Source organism: Neofelis nebulosa, chromosome 13 (assembly GCF_028018385.1).
Source record: "Neofelis nebulosa isolate mNeoNeb1 chromosome 13, mNeoNeb1.pri, whole genome shotgun sequence".
Taxonomy (NCBI): domain Eukaryota; kingdom Metazoa; phylum Chordata; class Mammalia; order Carnivora; family Felidae; genus Neofelis; species Neofelis nebulosa.
The window spans coordinates 84,134,956-84,153,589 of NC_080794.1; the positions used below are offsets into that span (position 1 = coordinate 84,134,956).

General features: G+C 51.5%; 1 protein-coding gene across 1 annotated transcript in view; it reads left to right on the forward strand.

Annotated features, from left to right (window-relative positions):
* The window catches only part of GPR26 (G protein-coupled receptor 26), a 28,331-nt gene extending 17,270 nt beyond the window's left edge, over positions 1-11,061 (forward strand). The window contains exon 3 of the mRNA XM_058698031.1: positions 8,534-11,061. Within this exon, the coding sequence (XP_058554014.1) occupies positions 8,534-8,765 (232 nt within the window). The 3' untranslated portion in view covers positions 8,766-11,061. The remainder of the gene's footprint in view (positions 1-8,533) is intronic.
* Positions 11,062-18,634: the final 7,573 nt, after the last annotated feature.

The following is an 18,634-nucleotide window of genomic DNA, read 5'->3' on the forward strand; positions in this document are numbered from 1 at the left end:
AGACAGAGAGAGACAGAGAAAGAAAGAGTCTGAGAAGTGCCACAATCTGCCCTCTGTAAGCCGGAAACTCCGGAAAGCTGGTGTGTGTACATCAGCTTGAATCTGAAGGCCCAGCCGACTGGGAAAGCTGATGGTATAAGTCCTGGTCCAAGGGCTGGACCAGGTCCAAGGGCTGGAGAAGCTGAGCTAAGACATCTCAAGTCAACCAGTGGGGCAGGGGGAAACAAGGGGCGAATTCCTCTTCCCTCTGATGCTGGCTGTATTCAAGTCGTCAACGGAATGGCTGACGACCACCCAGTTGGGGAGGGCTATCTGCTTAGATGTCTCCTGGATTATGCTCTGCCTCCCTCCTGTGCATGGAAATAACAGTCAAAACCACTGAGGCAGTAACTGGCTGACCGTGTGGAATCCAGAGGAAAAGAACCAGCCCTGTGTCTCCGAGAATAATCCTGTTAAGTCCCTGCTCTGTGCCCGGAGCTGTGCCATTCTTCGTGCCTCGATAACCTCCTCGTTTCAAGATGAGGCTACTGAGGCTCAGACGGGAACTAGCCTTGCCTGGCAATGGACCCGGCCAGGGTTCCAGCTCGGGTCTGCCTGAAACCAAAGCCTGTGCAAAGCCTCACGCCGCACTGATCTGCTTCTCTTCTGGGAACATGGTGGTTCCCACTCTGCTCCCATAAGGCTGTAGGAAGGCACGCTGTGCCATGACCCGCTCAGAACCATAACGGTGCAGTTTTGGAGACGATTGGGAGCAAGCTGTTCGAGTGTCACTTAAACCCGACGTTGAGCCGCTAGCTGAGACACTAATATTTCCCACCACTGCAGTGACTGTCCCGGTGGCCTGTCTTGCTACTTCCACCCATTCCAGCCTTACAAGTGAGGACATGGGCAAGAGTTCAGGTCAACATCAGGACCCCTGTGGTGAACCCCAGGAGCTGGCAGAATTGGAACACTGGAGAAGAGAGGGGGCTTCGGCTGTGACCTCTGCCACCTTTTTGAGTTGATCAAGACCTGGTGGGCTGGGAGGGGGTCCTTCTCGTTGTCCCCAGTCACATCCGCCTGATAACTTTCTCAGGTAAGAAAGCATCAGTCTTGGGGCGCCTGGGTGGCGCAGTCGGTTAAGCGTCCGACTTCAGCCAGGTCACGATCTCGCGGTCCGTGAGTTCGAGCCCCGCGTCAGGCTCTGGGCTGATGGCTCAGAGCCTGGAGCCTGTTTCCGATTCTGTGTCTCCCTCTCTCTCTGCCCCTCCCCCGTTCATGCTCTGTCTCTCTCTGTCCCAAAAATAAATAAAAAACGTTGAAAAAAAAATTAAAAAAAAAAAAAAAAAAAAAAAAGAAAGCATCAGTCTTGAGTCAAGAACCATTCGGGTCTTCAACTAGGTTCTCAGGCTTCCCTTCTTGGAGAACACAAAGTCTTCATAACTGCACCTGTCACCTGTCATTGGACACCTGTAATGCACCTAGGAGGTACCAATGCTTACCTGGTTGCACCTAGTACAGCTCTCCTGCAAGGTAAGCACTAGAATCCTTACCTTACAGAGGCTCAGAGAGGTGCGATGAGTTATCTATGGTCACAAGAGTAGCTACCGGCAGAATCGAGGGTTAAAGGTCAGTGTTGAGCCCATTGGCAATAATTTAGCCTCGCAGCCATGCTACATGTCCGAAGCCTGGGGACCAGGCAACTGGAAATACAGAGATGCCCATTTGCAGGGTGGGTACCCATCTAACTTCCTATGCCCAAGCACCTCGGTGTGAACCCGGCGTAGCACCTACAGCACCCACAGGTGAAGACAGGTAGGCACGTGAGACCTTTCACTAGAAGAAGTGGTGGGTTTGCATCGAGTCACCTCTGGCCTCCCACACGGCTGACAGCAGCTTGGGTAGACCTAGACTAGGACCCAGAGGCCATCAGCTCTGGCAGCTGGAGCCATCAGTAGACTTGGTTGGCACAGTGCTGGCTGTGCAGCAAATACCTTTCAGAAAGACAGGTCCCTGAACTGTACCAACCAAAGAGCCACTGGCACCTGTACCTTGGAGCATGTGGGATGACCGTGGAGAACACTTGGAAATCTCCACCTTCACTCTAAATAGGAGTCACTACCTTCTTTTTTTTTTTTTAATTTTTTTTAACGTTTATTTATTTTTGAGACAGAGAGAGACAGAGCATGAATGGGTGATGGTTAGAGAGAGAGGGAGACACAGAATCTGAAACAGGCTCCAGGCCCTGAGCTGTCAGCACAGAGCCCGACGCGGGGCTTGAACTCATGGACCGAGAGATCATGACCCGAGCCGAAGTCGGACGCCTAACCGACTGAGCCACCCAAGCGCCCCCACTACCTTCTATTACAGACACTGGCTCTTGTGTCCCTCAAAGCCCTGCTAGGTCACATTTGACTTTTTCCAAGTGTTTGAGCAGAGTCTGAAGATCTGCAACGGATTCTCGTCCAAAAGCTCTAATTAAATTTTTCTGAATTAAAATTCACGTGTCTAGAAGCATTTGTAAGGCTATTATCTTTGCAGCCACATATGCTTAGAAACAATTATGGTTGTCCCAAATCACCAGAGCGGGGCTTTGAAGCATTAGTGGATCTGACGGCACCATCGTTGTGGCTTTTCAAAGTCATGGAATTATGTAGATGGCAGAGGGGTTTAATATGCAGTTGCTTGTCCAGTGTTAATATTCTTTTAATAAAATGCCTTCCGTTCTCATGTCTCACGAAAACGTAAAGTGTCAGCTTATTACTTACAGGTCTTCGAATACACAAACCAGGCTCCCCAGACCTGAGGCTGGCTTCCCAAAGAATGTTCTGAGGCCCGTGTTGCTTTTGGTGCCCAGTGTGCATGTGTGTGTACACACGTGTGCGTGTGCACACGGCAGTGGGGGCAGGAGAGATGATGGAGGCATGTAAGATAGAAAGAGAGGGTGCCAATTTACCACTTATTTCATTTCTTATGTCCAATGATATTTTATTTCTGTTTTTGTTTTTTGATTTTATTTAAATCCAAGTTAGTTAGCATAGAGCATGATAATGGTTTCAGGAATAGGATTTAGTGATTCATCGCTTACGTACAACACTCAGTGCTCATCCCAACCAGTGCCCTCCTTAATGCTCATCGCCCGTTTAGCCCATCCCCTCAACCACCTCCCCTCTGGAACCCCCAGCTAGTTCTCTGTATTTAAGAAGCTGGTAGAACTGATACGTGAATTCAACAAAGTCTCAGGATATAAAATCAACATACAGAAATCAGTTGCATTTCTATACACCAACAACGAAGCAGCAGAAACAGAAATCAAAGAATAGGTCCCATGTACAATTGCACCAAAACCCATAAAATACCTAAGAATGAACCTAACCCAAGAGGTAAAAGATCTATATGCTTAAAACTGTAGAAAGCTTATGAGAGAAATTGAAGAAGCCACAAAGAAATGGAAGAACATTCCATGCTTATGGACTGGAAGAAAAAATGTCTGTACTACCCAAAGCAATCTAGCAACACCAGCATTCTTCACAGAGCTATAACAAACAATTCTAAAATTTGTATGGAACAGAAAAGACCCCGGATAGCCAAAGCCAAGTTGAAAAAGAAAACCAACGCCAGAGGCGTCACAATTCCGGACTTCAAGCTGCATTGCAAAGCTGTCATCATCAAGACAGTGTGGTACTGGCACAAAAACAGACACTTAGATCAGTGGAACAGAATAGAGAACCCAGAAATGGACCCCCAAATGTATGGTCAGCCAATCTCTGACAAAGCAGGAAAGACTATTCAATGGAATAAAGACGGTCTCTTCAGCAAGTGTTGCTGGGAAAACTGGACAGCGACAGGCAGAGGAATGAACCTGGACCACTTTCTTACACCCTACACAAAATAAGCTCAAAATGGACGAAAGAGCCAATTTACCACGTGAAGTGTGAGAGTTGAAGGTAAAGGTCTTTGACGGTACCCTGGAACGGGGTCCAGGAGGTGGGAGGGGCAGCCTGGCGCCCACAGCCCCGGCTTCAAATCCTGGTGTTTCCACACCCAGGCCATGTGGACTGGTGCATCACTTTGCCATGGCTCCTCCTCTGTACCGCAGGGGGAGCACTCTCAGGGGCTTGAGGCAGTGTTTGTGAAGTGGCTATCGAAGCACTGAGCCCTGGGGGTCCCAGAAGTGTTGCCGGGCCTACAGCTGCTGGTATTACTGTTCCTATCCTCACCCCAGAACTTGGTTTCTTTGGGGACTCTCATTGTCGAGCAGAATTGAGACATTGGTCTCTCTGGGCGTCCAGAGAATGGAGTTCTGGCAAATGTACCCCCATCCTCCTTCCAGAGGCGGGGACTGGCCCGGATGCTGGGTGGGGGTGGGGTCTGCAGGGGAGGGATGAGAGGGGAGGGCTTCCAGCCCTCGGCTGTGACAGCCAGGACAGAGACCTGCCAGTGACCCAGATCAGAGGGTTTGTTGCCAAGAGAGAAGAGCGTGGCTCCCAGGAAGAATCCCTCACCCCCTGCAACAAATGCAGAACAAAGGGGTGTAGAAGGGGGGGCGGGCACATTGGACCAGTGGAGGCGGGGGATCTGCGGGGATCTGCTCTGCAGCGCCCTGAGTCAGAAAAACACACATCTCTGTGCTGTGCTTCCGAGTTGTGAACGGGCCCACACCCTGTAGCATTTCACACCTCCCACCATCCTGGGACGCCCCCAAGGGCTCACAGAGCAACTCTGACCCGACCTGCCTCAGAGTCGCCTGGAACCCTTGGAAAAGCAGATTCCTGGCCCCCTTCCCCTCTCCTCCCCCTGCCCTGCTGATGAGAGTGTGGGCTCTCACCCCAGGGGATATGCACAAGGAACTGTGGGGGGGGGGGGCTCTGGGAAGAGGCCTGGGTGCATTTTGAGCAGAGAAGCATAAATGTCTCCCCCTGCGCAGGGCCTGCTGGCAGAGGTCTTTCTGGTTCACATCCCAGACAGTAAGTACGTGGAGAGTCACTTCGGTGCTTAACGGAAGGTCAGGGGCTGGGGGCAGGAGGCTCAGAGAAGAGGCAGTGCCCTCACGGTTCTGTAACCCCGGCATCCACCTTGTTGCACACGGGGCTCTAGGACTGAGGTGGGGGCTCGGTGCCACGTTGTGCTGTTAAAGGCAACAACAACCAGTCCTGCCTAACAGCCTCCTACATGCCCATGGGCTTCCTCAGGCTACCATTAACCGAGTGGCTTAAACGATAGAAATGCCTCGTGTCAGTTCCAGAGGTTAGAAGTTCAAGATCAAGGTGATGGCAGGGTTGGTGCCTTCTGAGGCCAGGGATGAGGGGGAGTTTGTTCCAGGGCTCTCCCCTGGCTTCTGGGGGTCTGCTGTCAGTCTCTGGCATTCCTTGGCTTAGAGAAGCATCACACAATCTCTGCATCATCCTCATATGGCCTTCTCGCCCTGTGCATCTGTGTCCAAATTTCCCCCTTTTATAGGGACACCAGGCGCACTGGGTTAGGGGCCTACCTGACTCCAGTCTGACCCCATCTTAACTGATTACATCTGCAACAACCCCATTTCCAAGTAAGGTCACATTCTGAGGTATTGGGGGTTAGGACTTCAACACATGAATTTGGGGGAGATAATTCAACCCGGGAGGTGATATAACAAAGGGAAACAAAGGACTGCTTTACACGTAAGCCCGATAATCCCTAAACTCAGGGCCCGTGGGTCAGAGCTGTCGGTAGGGGCAGGAGAGCGGAGTTCAGTAATCCACCACGTGGACTTTTCTTTCACTAAAAAGAGAAGAGGCAGAGCATGGCAGGAACCTTCTAGCACGCAGTGACCTTGCCCACGAGGAGAATATGGCTGATCAGAACTGGCAGTCTCCCTCTCCTGGAGGGGAGGGCGCTCGGAGGGGGTGAGCGGAGCTAGACTTGGTGTGAGATGGGCTGGAGGATTCCCTCTGTAAAAGGTCAGCTGGAGGGAACCACGTGCTATCCCTGCCCAGATCTAGAATTAGAAAGAAGCCGTTGTGACAATGTGGAAATCCTTGCCCCTTCTCGGTGCCCTCAAACAAACGGAGACTCGGAACTGTCAGAGCTAGGTCTGAGCAAAGCTAGCCACAGCAGGTGCACAGCGTGGGGCGGGGGGTCCCATGTGCACAGGAAAGGCAGGAAGTGGGTCAGCCAGCCACACCCGAGCACGGAAGGGGTATCCCCACTTCAGGCTGGCCCAGCAGCCACACCAGTGTCCAGGCCTGTGCTGATCCAGAGCATCTCTTTGCCCGGAGGCCCTGACAAGGGCCACACACTGGCTTTTCGGAACAGGAGTCATTGTGTGTACTGTGGACGGGGGCAAGTGACAAGGTTCTGGGGAGCGCGTGACTGTGGAGAAGCGGTCCCGGGGCTGGGAGAGATGCAGAGCTCATTGGGTCCAGTCTGCGGGGCTGGATCTGAATCCCAGCATGCCCTGTAGTCAGGACTTGGGCAGCAGTAGCGTGGAACCGGGTTTCGCTGGCTCTCTGAGCCTTGATTTCCTTGTCTGTAAAATGGGAATAATGATACCTCCTACAGGACACAGGATACAGGATAATTGTAAGAGGAGAGATTGTGCACATCAATTGTTTTGCTCAAAGTAGACACTCAGCTGGCGATGATTATTACTGAACCAGGCAGAGGATTCAGACTTCACATAAAATCTCCGAGAAGCGATTGAAGTACATTTTATCTCTTAATTATCCAGTGGTGAAATCTTACATTGCCCTGAATAGTTTTAGCCTGTGAAATCTACAAAATAATAATGTTGCCGATCTTGCCGGATGGTTTAATGATACTTGGCTCTTTCAAGAATCCTCTCGGGAGGGCCAGGGATGCAAAGAACTGAATTCAGCGACACATAGAAGAGCAGACATTTTGGAAAGGCCGTTTGGCATCGTGTAGTGACAATGTGTTGGCATTCAGCTATTCCATTGTCATTATTAGGTGTGAATTCTAAACTCAGGGTTTTTGTCCCCTTCAAGTGCTCACTTCCCAAAATAGGTTTCTTAAAGTACAGCTTTCCCAAATGCTAACAGCTCCATTTCCCCATTCGGGCTAACAAGGACATGGGCAGAAACGAGGCCACATCCCCCCGCGAGGTCAGAGGGCAAGGGTAGCCAATGGCGCCAGAAACAGGAGGCCAAATGGGGGGCTTCAGACGGGCTCGTTAAGGGGCTGTTCAAAAAAGGGGCATTGCACAGGAGGCTCAGATCCCGCCGGCTTTCTCCTCCTTCCCTTCGTGAGCTTGTCCCCACAGCCTCGGCCCGAAGCCAGGAAAAAGCACGCAGGTTGGCCGCACAAAGTGACAGCCCAAGCTCAGTCCTTTCTGGAGCCGGGGCCTCACCTGGGCGGCCCGCCACACTGAGAACCACTGCTTCCCGTCATCCTGCAAACCCCCCACCCCCACCCCGGAGAATACAGGTGCCAGATCCCAAGGCACAGACGCTGGACCTTCCTCTCTCACAATCTGCTGTGTGACGCTGGGCAACCCCGTCTCCTCTCTGGGCCTCAATTTCCTCATTTGACAGCGGACAGAGGGTAACTTATGATCTTCAGTCTGTGGCCTTTTCTACCTTGTGCCAATGCTGCATAATGTCCAAATATGGCCAACGGTGCTGGACACAGTAGAGAAAGGAGAGTAAGGGACTTGATTTGGAGGGGGGGAGGGATTCCATTACACAGAGGAAGGCCTTTATTTCCTCACAGTCTCGCATTGGCACCATTAAATGGAGTTGTTCAATGGGCACTGGGGGACCTACAGAAAAATACCCCTTTGAAACATGGGCTGTGTCTCCCCTTGTCCCCTCCCAAAGAATGAGGGTCACTTTAGGGTACCTGACTGCTGCCGTTGCCAAGGGCCCCCCCCGAATCCCAACCCTAGGAAGAGGCCTTCCCCATCTGTAGATTCTTCCTGATGCAAGATGTACTGGGAGCTGGCAGAATGGTTGCAAAATTATTTGCAGACCTCCCTCCCAGGCCACCTTCTCAGGAGGGCAGAGCTGGACTCGAAGCAGAGAATCAGCCTCTTCCAGTTACAGTGTAGAGATGGTCTTAATTAACTGCCTCGGTTTTCATCTAAAACCTCCGGGCCCAAGGAAGGGAAGCGACTTGCCCAGGGTCACACAGCAGGACAGCAGGAGAGTCGGAGCCTGTGGCCAGGACACTATTAGCCACTAGCCTATTTCTCAGGTAAGCTTATGCTCCAGAGTCAGACAGACCTGGGTTCAAATCCTGCCTTTATAATTTGCTGGCCGTGAGACCTTAGGCAAATTACTTAACCTCCTTGGACATCTTTTTCCTCACTCGTAAAACAGAGATAGTCACATCTCCGGGGGCAGGGGGGGGCAGGTGGTCCAAGAAGTCACGTGTGTAAAGTATGCAGTGAGTCCAGTAGCCGGAACAAACTAAGTGCCTGGCGAATGTCCACCGTCCGTTACTGTTACTGTTGTAAATCGCAGTTGCCATCGTTGTTGTTGAGGACGCAGCCCCGGGAAGCTGAGGCTCGCCAGGAGGCTGTGCTCTCAGTAACGGCGTCCCCGTGTCTCCGCAGGCTGGTGGAGCTGTCCTCCTCGGTGCCCATCGGCTCCCACTGGGGGGTGCTGTCCAAGTGCTTGGCCTACAGCAAGGCCGCGTCTGACCCCTTTGTGTACTCCCTGCTGCGACACCAGTACCGCAAAAGCTGCAAAGAGATCCTGAACCGGATCCTCCACCGGCGCTCCCTCCACTCCTCGGGCCTCACCGGCGACTCCCACAGCCAGAACATTCTGCCGGTCTCTGAGTGAAGGCCGCCGCTCCTGCTGGAGAGTGAGGAAGGAGACAGCTGGTGAGAAGCGGGGATGAGGGGGGCTCGGGGTCCTGGGTGGGCACCCCCAGCCGCCACCCACCTGGCCGGCCCAGCGGTCCCGGTTCCCTGGCTTGTAGGGCCTCTGAAGCCTGCTTCCTGGTTCCTCCAGGGCAGAGGCTGGACTGTCCCTATTTTGCACCAAAGGATGACTGCAGCTGCTTCCTCTGGCTTTTCTTTCTGAGAAGCTCCTTTGAGGGCCTGGGCTCCCCAGGAGTGACACTGAGTCCAGTCATGATCAAGGACACGCAGTGCTGGTGGCAGGTGGGAAAAGCATGGCGTCCACCTGCTTCCTAACCGGTAGGCATTGGGCTCCATGCTGAAGAAAAGAGGTGGTCTCCGTGGGACATCGGTCGTGCTGCAAGTAAGGTTGGCAGTGGCCGTTTGGCCTTACGTCTAGCATGGCTGCTGTTCTCCACATGGTCGCGGTGGCTGCTTTGACCCAAATATCATCCAGCTGGTACTTGCTCAGTTGTGCTCAGCCGGGACTCTTGGGACCCTGAGCCCAAGGGGAAAATGTTTAGCAACTCGTGGCTACCCAATTGTGACCAAGCAGTTGTCTGAGACACGGTTATATTGGATTAAACTCTGGTCCCTCTCTTTCCCCCCAAAAGCTGACGTTTGTGTGTGTAGACAATCTTAGCATGAAAATGGCTTAAATAGGCAGGCGCTACATGTAATAATGTTCTTGGAGGTCTGACCTTGAAGTCACCTTCTGATTCACATGTCATAACTGTTGGAGCCAAGGAGAGGCAGGAGGAAGGCAGCTCCTTGGTGCCCCCACCCCTGGTTGTGACCTGAATTTGCAGGAGGCGTTTCACCTCGTGTCGCACACGTCTTGTCCGGCACATCCTGTGTGATGCACCCCCAAGAACTGGCCTAAGCAGGGTTTTAGCGTTGATTCTAAGGCACTGGATTCCATCATCCTATGGGTTCCATTCCTATTCTCTGAGTCTGTCAACAGAGAGTAGAGGCTGTCCCAGGTGATCGAGAAAGTGCCCTGTGCTAATGAAGGGAGAGTGACATTTTCATTGAAAACTGTAACTTCAAGAACTATGCCAATCCATTCGCAGCCCCTTCTTGATTGACTAAAAGCCAAGGTGTGTGGCCCATGCTTTCTGCCCATCCACCTTTGTTTACCATTTCAGATGACCTGTGGAGGCTAAGAACAGTTACTTCTCAGCGCTCCCTTCTGATGCCTCCAGGGTGGAAAGGATGGGGAACAATAGATTCTGATGGCTCCTTCTCTCTTTCCAGCCCTGTGTGTTCTGACCTTGGAAGTACCGAGGGGAGGACATGGTCCAACAGGGACCAACTGGGAAGAGCCCGACGCTTTTTACTGCCAGGTGGCCCCCGTATGGAAAGACAGGGAAATGTTGTGTGAATCTATTTGCAAAGATGTCTTATTCACCTCAGCTCCCCTTTTTGACAAACAGAGAGCTGATCCCGGCCTCGTCTTGCCTAGTTTCAAGGTTGTCATGCAGGTTAGAATGGGAATAGACGTAGCCTCTGATGCCTTGGCACCGTTCGGTTATAGTTGGAGGTGTGCTCACACCTGCCTGGGGGGGCCAGTGGGGCACGTCCCTTCCCAATTCCATGTTCAGGGATCTCACGTTGGTAGCTTGAAATCAGCCGTGGTGAGAATATTTACACCAAGAAAATTCACAAAGGCTACAAGGAAGGACTTCTGCCCTGAGAGCTGGTTGTCGAAGCATCTACCAGCACACCACTGCCCAGACGTGACTTTGTGTGTTACTGGAAACTCGCCCTGATACAGGGCACGTTGGGCTGCACGAGTAGACGTTCATTTTTGCAGCTCTTTCCTAGTGACAGGTAGCTGTTCACCCCCGCCTTGTCCCAACGCCAAACAAGTACCAATGAGGTCGAAAACAAGTAAGGAGCCAGGAAAATATGCACAATTGAATCCGCCTAGCTCCCTTTTCACACAAATATCCTCAAACTTGGCCAACAGAGCAGTAGCGACCTAGTGGGTGAGGTTAGTAGACAGTCAAGTTCAAGCAGCAAAATGTGTTTTCATCAATGTCACTTCCTCTTCCTGCTTATTCCACATGGGCAACATATTAAGCTCCTGGAAGCAACTGGATCTCTTTTAGCTCTTCTTCAGCTAAGAAACAAAAGACGTGTCACCCACACCCCGTGTATCTTAAAGATACATGTCATAACTTTTGCCAGACCCCTAGGACTGCTAAAAAAAAAAAAACAACCCCACAATAAAACCAGTTATATTGGCATCATGGAGACAAAAGGCCAGATAAGCTGAGAGGGTGTTTTCATTACCATTTAGACAGGCATTAAAAGCCAAGGAGAAGTAAGGAGAAAATCACCACATTGACGGGCAGCACCAACCAACTCTGTTATAATTACCTTTACCTGGATGTTGGTATTTATCTATACGCAGTCTATAAAATTTTCCCCTGGCTTCATTTTTCCCAGGCGAATTATCTACCTCATTTGGTGATTTAATTTATCAAAAGTAACATGGGTTTCTCAGGTAAAACACTCAGAAACAGCGAGAGCAGGGGGCCTAGGATTACTTACTTGACTTTAGTCTAGCATGAGGCTCAAGGTTCAAGGCCCAGACTCTGGGGGACAGCCGGACCAGGTGGGAGAACATGCCAGGAAGCTTGGAAATCAAGCCTGGCCTGGAGGGGCCATCCGATTCCTAACCCCACACTTAAGGGCTCTGTTTCTAGCCCGACATGATCGGAAATATAGGTTTAATCCCAGCCCCTGGTGGCTTTTTCAGTCACTCTGCAACTATTCCAGCTTTTTCTTACACTTCTGGAAGGAGGTAAGACCCACTAAGTGGGTCCTAAGACCCACTAAAGGAACTGTTAGCTCAGGTGAGGGTCGTGGCTTCTGGGGTCTGTATATCACATGCTCGGCTGACCTCCCAAAGATGTTTCACTAAGAGCCAACCTGTTTTTACTAAGAAATGGCCGGGTCATGAGGGAAGTTGACTTCAGCCACCTGATACCAATGGAACATTCCTTGTGGGACTCAGCTCAGCCTTCTTTTTCTTAAAAAAAATGTTTTTTAAACATTTATTCAATTTTTGAGAGTCAGAGAGACAGAGCATGAGCAGAAGAGGGCCAGTGAGAGAGGGAGACACAGAATCCGAAGCAGGCTCCAGGCTCTGAGCTGTCAGCACAGAGCCCGACGTGGGGCTCGAACTCACGGACCGTGAGATCGTGACCTGAGCTCAAGTTGGATGCTTAACTGACTGAGCCACCCAGGCGCCCCTCAGCTCAGCCTTCTATCACCCTGAGCAGTAAACCTCTCTCCTCATGTTTGTGAGATTAGTTTTCTTTTTCATGGTGCCTTTCTCTCTGAGAGGAGACAGAAGGAACAGACCGTGCCCATGGTCTGGTTGCCACCCTTTTACACACATGGGAGCAGGTAGCCAGTGCTGTGGTGTGGCCTGTGGCTGTGCATTTCTAGAATTTAACCCAAATGCAGGATAACCAGTTTGCCTATGGTTTTAATGAGGATATTTTATCAGGTGCCAGATATTCCCTGCATCAGCTCATATCCTTTGGACCACGAGCACCACAGGGAAGAGTGAGGTCCTGGATACATTTGTGGCTCCCACCACCTTTGTGCAAGGTCTAAAGCACCTGGAACAGAGCCTTTGGCTCTTGAACTTCATTATCCACAAGCATCACCAAGGGAGCTTGTTCAAAATGCAGATTCCTGTACTCCCTCCTCGGAGATCTGTCCAAGAAGGTCTGGGAAGGACCCGGGATTCTGCATTTTCAAACATCAGTGCCCAGGGGACTGCTGCGGGTGGCCTCCCCACTATTCCCTGAGAAAGGTGATCTTGGACACCGGGATAAAACTCTGCGGAAAGCTGGGCCTTCCTAAGTATCTCTGCTTCAGTCGTCCTGTATCTCTCCCTAATTCTCCAGATAGTTCAGTCTGCAGCCTCATTCAAGGGCTGACTCATTTTGTTCTCAGAGCCGCACACAGAGTGCTCATTCCACGAAATTCTCAAAACCTGTCTTCGGAAGACTCTGAGGGACCGACACAAGCTGCCACCCGCCCCTCCGAAGGTATTTACGAAGCAGCCTCTTCCCATCCGGTGACACTGTGTTCAGGTCGTGAACACAGATGTACGAGGCTGTTGGTAGAGGATGTCAGCACTGGCTGGCTCGGGGCCAGGACGCTCGGTTCGAGAGAAGGAAGCCGGTACTCAGAGGGCCCCACGGGGACACTTGCTCGGGTCCCGACTCCACCTCTGCCCCCGGCAGCCTGGCCGTGGGAGCCGATGGCATCTGGCCCCTCGGCCGCTAACCACAGTTAGCCCGACACCCTTCCCACCCCGCCTCATACCCCAGGAGTGGAGCCAGGCTGAGGCAGAGGCAGAGAGAGACAGCGCTGAATGCCAGGCTCTGGGGGTGGGTCCGCTTTGGGTTCCCCGCTTCCTCCAGCAAGGCTGACCCTGCCGGGTCCCCCGGGAGCAGCTCCTGGTAATGACAGTGGTCCATAGTCCTCTAACAGCTGATGTGCCCTACAGAGTACGTACCAGGCCCCACGCGGAGTGTTCTGGGGTGGTGTTTCCATTAACCCTCATAATAATCCTAGGATGCAGGTACTCTTAGTGTGTCCTTTTCAGACATCTGGGACAATCTGTAAGTCCCGGGGCAGCAGGTAGAGACTCTTGAGGGGCAGCACAAAACAGGGGCCATGGTCTCCAGGACAGTAGGTTGGTGCCAATGGGGAGTCTCCAAATGCACCCAACTCGGGGCAGCTGCGGGCGCAGCGGGCGTCTGTCCGTCAGCAGCACAGAACACCCTTGCCTTCCAGCTTCTGTGCTAAACAGCCACACCCACCAGCTGGGCCCTGGGGCCCCTCCCATCGTCCGACCACCACTTGCTTGGAAAGGACTCCCGCAGACTCCTCTTTCTCTGTACCTGTTTCTAGGGAAATGGGAGGGGTGGGGTGGGGGCTGGTGCTGAACAGCATCCTCTGTACCCGGAATTTATGGCTCACGGGCCCTTTTCAGCCACAAGAAGCCTACCTGCCTCGGTGTTTCAGGTGTCTGAGGGGCTCACCGCCAACCTGAATTTTTCTGAAAGCCTGAGCCAAGAGCCTTTATGACATTAATAGAGCAGAGCACTGTCCCGGCACCAAAGTCAGCCTCTTCGTGCCCTGAAGTCAGAAGGGTTTTCATGGAACACCCCGGTGTTGGCCTAGGACCCCGGGCCGAGCTGGCCACGAGGAGAGGATGGGCGCAGGCGGTGTCCTTGGTTTGCTGTTAGGGGTTCAGAGGAGGAACTTGGCTGGGAGCAGTGTGGTTTGTAAGCTTCTTCACATCTCCAGCGGGCTCCCACTTTCTCTCCAGGCCAAGTGGCCTGTTAGCCCGGAAAGAGCCAGTCCACCCCTTAGCCAGCTGCCCTCGCTGCGTTGTTGGCCGAAGCCCTGGCCTGGAAGACACGTGGGGGCCTCGGGCCTGCTGCTGCCTCTGCAGGGCGGACGTAGCCACGAAGTCAAAGCCCTCCTCAAGCCTCCTTCCGTAAATACAGGGTGAAGGAGCCAGACCTGGACCCTTCTGGAAGTCGGCTCTCTAGGAAAGAGAAGTCCACGGCATGGGATTGCCAATCTTTCCAGGGAATCTGTATCGGGGGAGGGACGTGGTGAGAGCCCAGGGTTTTGTGCAGCCTGACCCAGACATCACTGAGCAGAAGCAGTGATCTTCAGGAAGCGGGGGAGTCCCAGAAATCAGAGTCCTGGAGCAGTTCAGGGAGTGGCACGTGGCAATGGCAGAAATACTTGCCTGTCACTCCTCACACATTTATGGAGCACCTTCTGTGTGCCCAGCCCTTTGCTGTGTCAGCCTCTGGCGGAGACAAGAAATTATAGTGTAAGACGGGGCTGCCCCGGGGGGGTGTGCACCCTGCTGGGGGGTGCTGAGGAGGGCTGAAGCTCTTGGCCAGTGGGAAGGGCGGGTCCCGGAAAGATTTTTAGAGGTAATGACATCGGCCCAGAACTTGCAGTCGGCAAGAACATATGACAAGACACAGAGGGGACGTGAACATGCCTGGTAAGGAGTTTAATGGGCTTAGAGCTTCGTGTGTGTCCGGGAATGATATTGGGTGAGCGCCGAGGACAGAAAGTGTCTCCCAAGAGAATGAATGTGATCTGTGGCCCATGGGAGATGATCCAAATCTTGAAGTTAGGGAGTACCAAAATCAGGTCCCTTAGAAAGAGAAAACATGGGGGAAATCCACATGCATTGAGCTACCAGAAAAGAAAAGGAAGAGAAGGAAGGAAGGAAGGGACAAAGGAAGGAAGGAAGGACCAAAATGCATTGCATTTATTTTGAGGGGCATCTCCATTTACAGTGACTAGGTGGGGGACATAATTCATTCTTCAGAAACCTCCCACATTTGGCCAGGGAACATCCCCTGACAACATACCTGAGTAGGAACAAAGGTACATCTTCGGCAGTGCGCGTCCACGCTCCGTGTCAGTGCAAGGTCCTCACGGGCTCTGCTACATACCCCCAGGGACAACTGGAAGAACTCACACAACAGAAACAACCATATTTGCAAAAGTTGTCCTCGGGTTGCATAGCAATGCAGCCACACTCCCTTCACACCCACACCGTCTCCGGGCTTTGTACAGTTGGCTGGTGCAGTGCGTCATGTAACTATGTCTCTGGCATTTAAAGGTCAAACATTTTGAATCCAATCAATCTTAGCAGTGCTGTCGTTTACCGCATTTACCAATATTTAAGGATTTTTTAAATAATTGAGATTTTCGACTCCAAAGACTAGGTGTGCACCTTTGGGAATGCATGTGCTCTTAAGAACACAGGCTCGTGGTACTTCCTGTGTCCTTTCTCCCGGGGGCCCGTGACTCTGTAGCCAGTATCTTCCTTATCCCCTGGTGCAAAAGAGTTGTTGCACCACATTTAACAGAACCTACAGTCCATGTTTCGATAGTTTCAAAGAACCTAAAATCTGTATGTGGACACAGAAGCCCACTCTGGGTTGTGAGAGTCAGATTATCACGATCAAGGCCCTGCCTTCAATAACACCCCATCCTGTCCGTAGGGAATGTGCTTGGGAGAGCAGCAAATGCCATCACAATGGCACACCATTGACTGGTTGACCAGAGCCGGTCCATTTCCTAATGACCAGAGCAAAGCGAGGGCTCATGCCTGGCTAAGATACCAACCACTCAGCCCCTAAAGGCTCAGCTCACCGTTGCCTTGCGTTCAAGTCGTTTAATACCAAATCTTTGCTTGAATTACTTGTAACCAAATCCCATGCTCTAAAAACCTCCTAATGCCAAGTTCCCCTGAAAACTGATATCAGTCCAAACCTCAACAATCCTGTTTTACAACAAGCATATAAATAGAATCTCTTCTGGAACATTTGAGGGACGTTTAATGCGGGTGGTGTCTCACCAAGCCCATCAAGATTTCCCCCAGGGGAAACCTGCTTAACTGCAGGTCACAAACAGCTTTGGCAGTCTGGTGACATGTCGTAAAGGTGCCTTGCCTTCCCCTCTTTACCACATGGGGCATTTTTCTAAATATTGGAACAGGCCATCCTTACTTCTGTAGGCTCATCTGGGAGAAGAGATTCAAATCCTTGCCATTTGGATGTGCATTATCCATTTTGGTGAGACAGTTTGTGGGGGGACATGAGTCTATCCCTCTGTTGTGGTGTTGTATGGAGGTCAGCCCCCACCCTGTTCATCCTCCCTGATGGGGCATGCCTGCCTCCCACACAGAGGCTTTACCCTGCTCAGTGCCCAATGGGGGAATCATCACTTCTCTTAAGCGAGAGGAGACTAGTTCAATTTTATCCTGAGAACTCTTGGAAGCTCCACATAACGAGAGCAGCAAAGTCAAATTCTTTGCATTGCTTGAGTTTCATAGATTTCATTACTTTCTGGTGTCTGTGCAAAGTGGGGTAGGGGACTTACACCGTCCATGGCTTGGGGCATCCAGAGGACAGACCCGTAGATGACACAAGGGGGCCTACGTGAAAGAAACCTAAGGCATGTGCCACTTAATTTAGCATTCCACACGGAAGTGTACTTTATATTTGGACACTTGAAAAATGCTTTCGGAGACCAGGATTTAGACAAAGAAGAGATATTTCTTTCCTGGAGACAAAGCGATCTGCAAACGACTGGCTCCTGTACAATGTTCTATCTCTAATGTCAGACCCATAGGAAGATGGGTGTGTTTATGTTGGAGCAAATGTGCCCATAAACCTGTGCGCCCGTGATTCTGTGTGCCCATTAGCATCCTCTGTTTGTTAACATTGTAGCTTTAACTTTATTTTCTCCTAATTTGTTAAATGGAAATATAGCTCCATTAAAACACACACACACACACACACACACACACACACACACACACAGATTATTCCAAGCCCTCTCAATGTGGCAACATTGCCTTTCATGTAATACACTTGTCAGCACTAGTGTTCTGTTGCAATGGGACTCAAGATTTTTGAATCCAAGGCCAACATCGCCTGCTCTGTTTACAATGGCTTGTGTTTTGTGAATACATATCAAATGTTGTAATATATTTTTATGATAGAATCGATAATTAATACAGGGAAAAGTATATATTGTGATTCTGTCCAATAAAGCCTCCGGTTCTAAAATCTCGTCCACGGTGTGATGACCTCGTGGTGAATACGTTTTTATTATGCACAAGTTAATTATCAGAAATGCTGGCTTTCTGTAACTTCAGGCTGGTCCGTAAGTTTACACAGCTTTTCTCTCCTGTCTTCCTGTATTGTGTTCTCTTTTCTCTCCCCTCTCCGCTCCCCAGATGCCCCCAGCCCTCACGCAGCCTTCTGAGGGGTAGGTCTTCATCCTTTGGGGACACCTCTTGCCTTCCCAAGCCCACAGCAGCCACCCCCTCCCAAATACACCTGGCTAGAAACTGACACCATGTAACTTTGCCACTTGGGGCCAGTTCCTTAGGCTTTGCTAGATGAGTAATAGATGACAGCAACCAGGTATCCTACAGTGTTCAGTCTCCCCAGCACCCCCTCGAGAGCCCACAGTCCCTGCCCTGCCCTGTCCTCGCCGTGGCTCCAGAGGCCTCAAGAACGGCCACAAGGCACTCACGAGGCTATGATTGGGCCTTTTCCTGCCCTGCGGGGCTGAGCTGAACACCCACCTGTCTCGAGGGGGGCTGGGGTGGCCTCAGGGGTGCGGAGTGTGGGTCATAGCCCAGCCCCCAGGGGAACAAGGAAGAAAGAGGAAGGAATTGGGATGTCCCAGCCAACTACGGCCTCGTCGCCACCAGGGGACATCTCTGGGATCGGCTCCGGGAGGAAACACCCTTATGCTGACTACGGGTATGAAGAACTTCAGATTCCTGAGTACCTACTGTGTTCCAGATCCTGTGGCAGATATTTCCAAAGCATCATCTTTTTCCATTCCCTAATACTCCAAAGAGGTTGGTTTTATTCTTATAACTATTCTACAGTTGAAGAATTGTGATGGTTATTAATTTCCTGTGTCACTGTGACCAGATCACGGGGTGCCCAGGTATGAACCTTACCTCTGGGTGTGCCTGTGAGGGTTTTTCTGGAGGAAATTAGCATTTGAATCGGCGGGGCTCAGTAAAGCAATTTATCCTCCCAGTGAGGGTGGGCCTCACCCAGTCCCTCCAGATTCTGAATAGAACAAGAAGGAGGAGGCGGGAAGAATTTGTCCCTTCCTTCCCGATTGAGCTGGGATATTGATCTTCTCATGACCTTGGCTGCCTGGTTCTCAAGTCTTTGGACTTGGAGAGAATTACACTGCTGG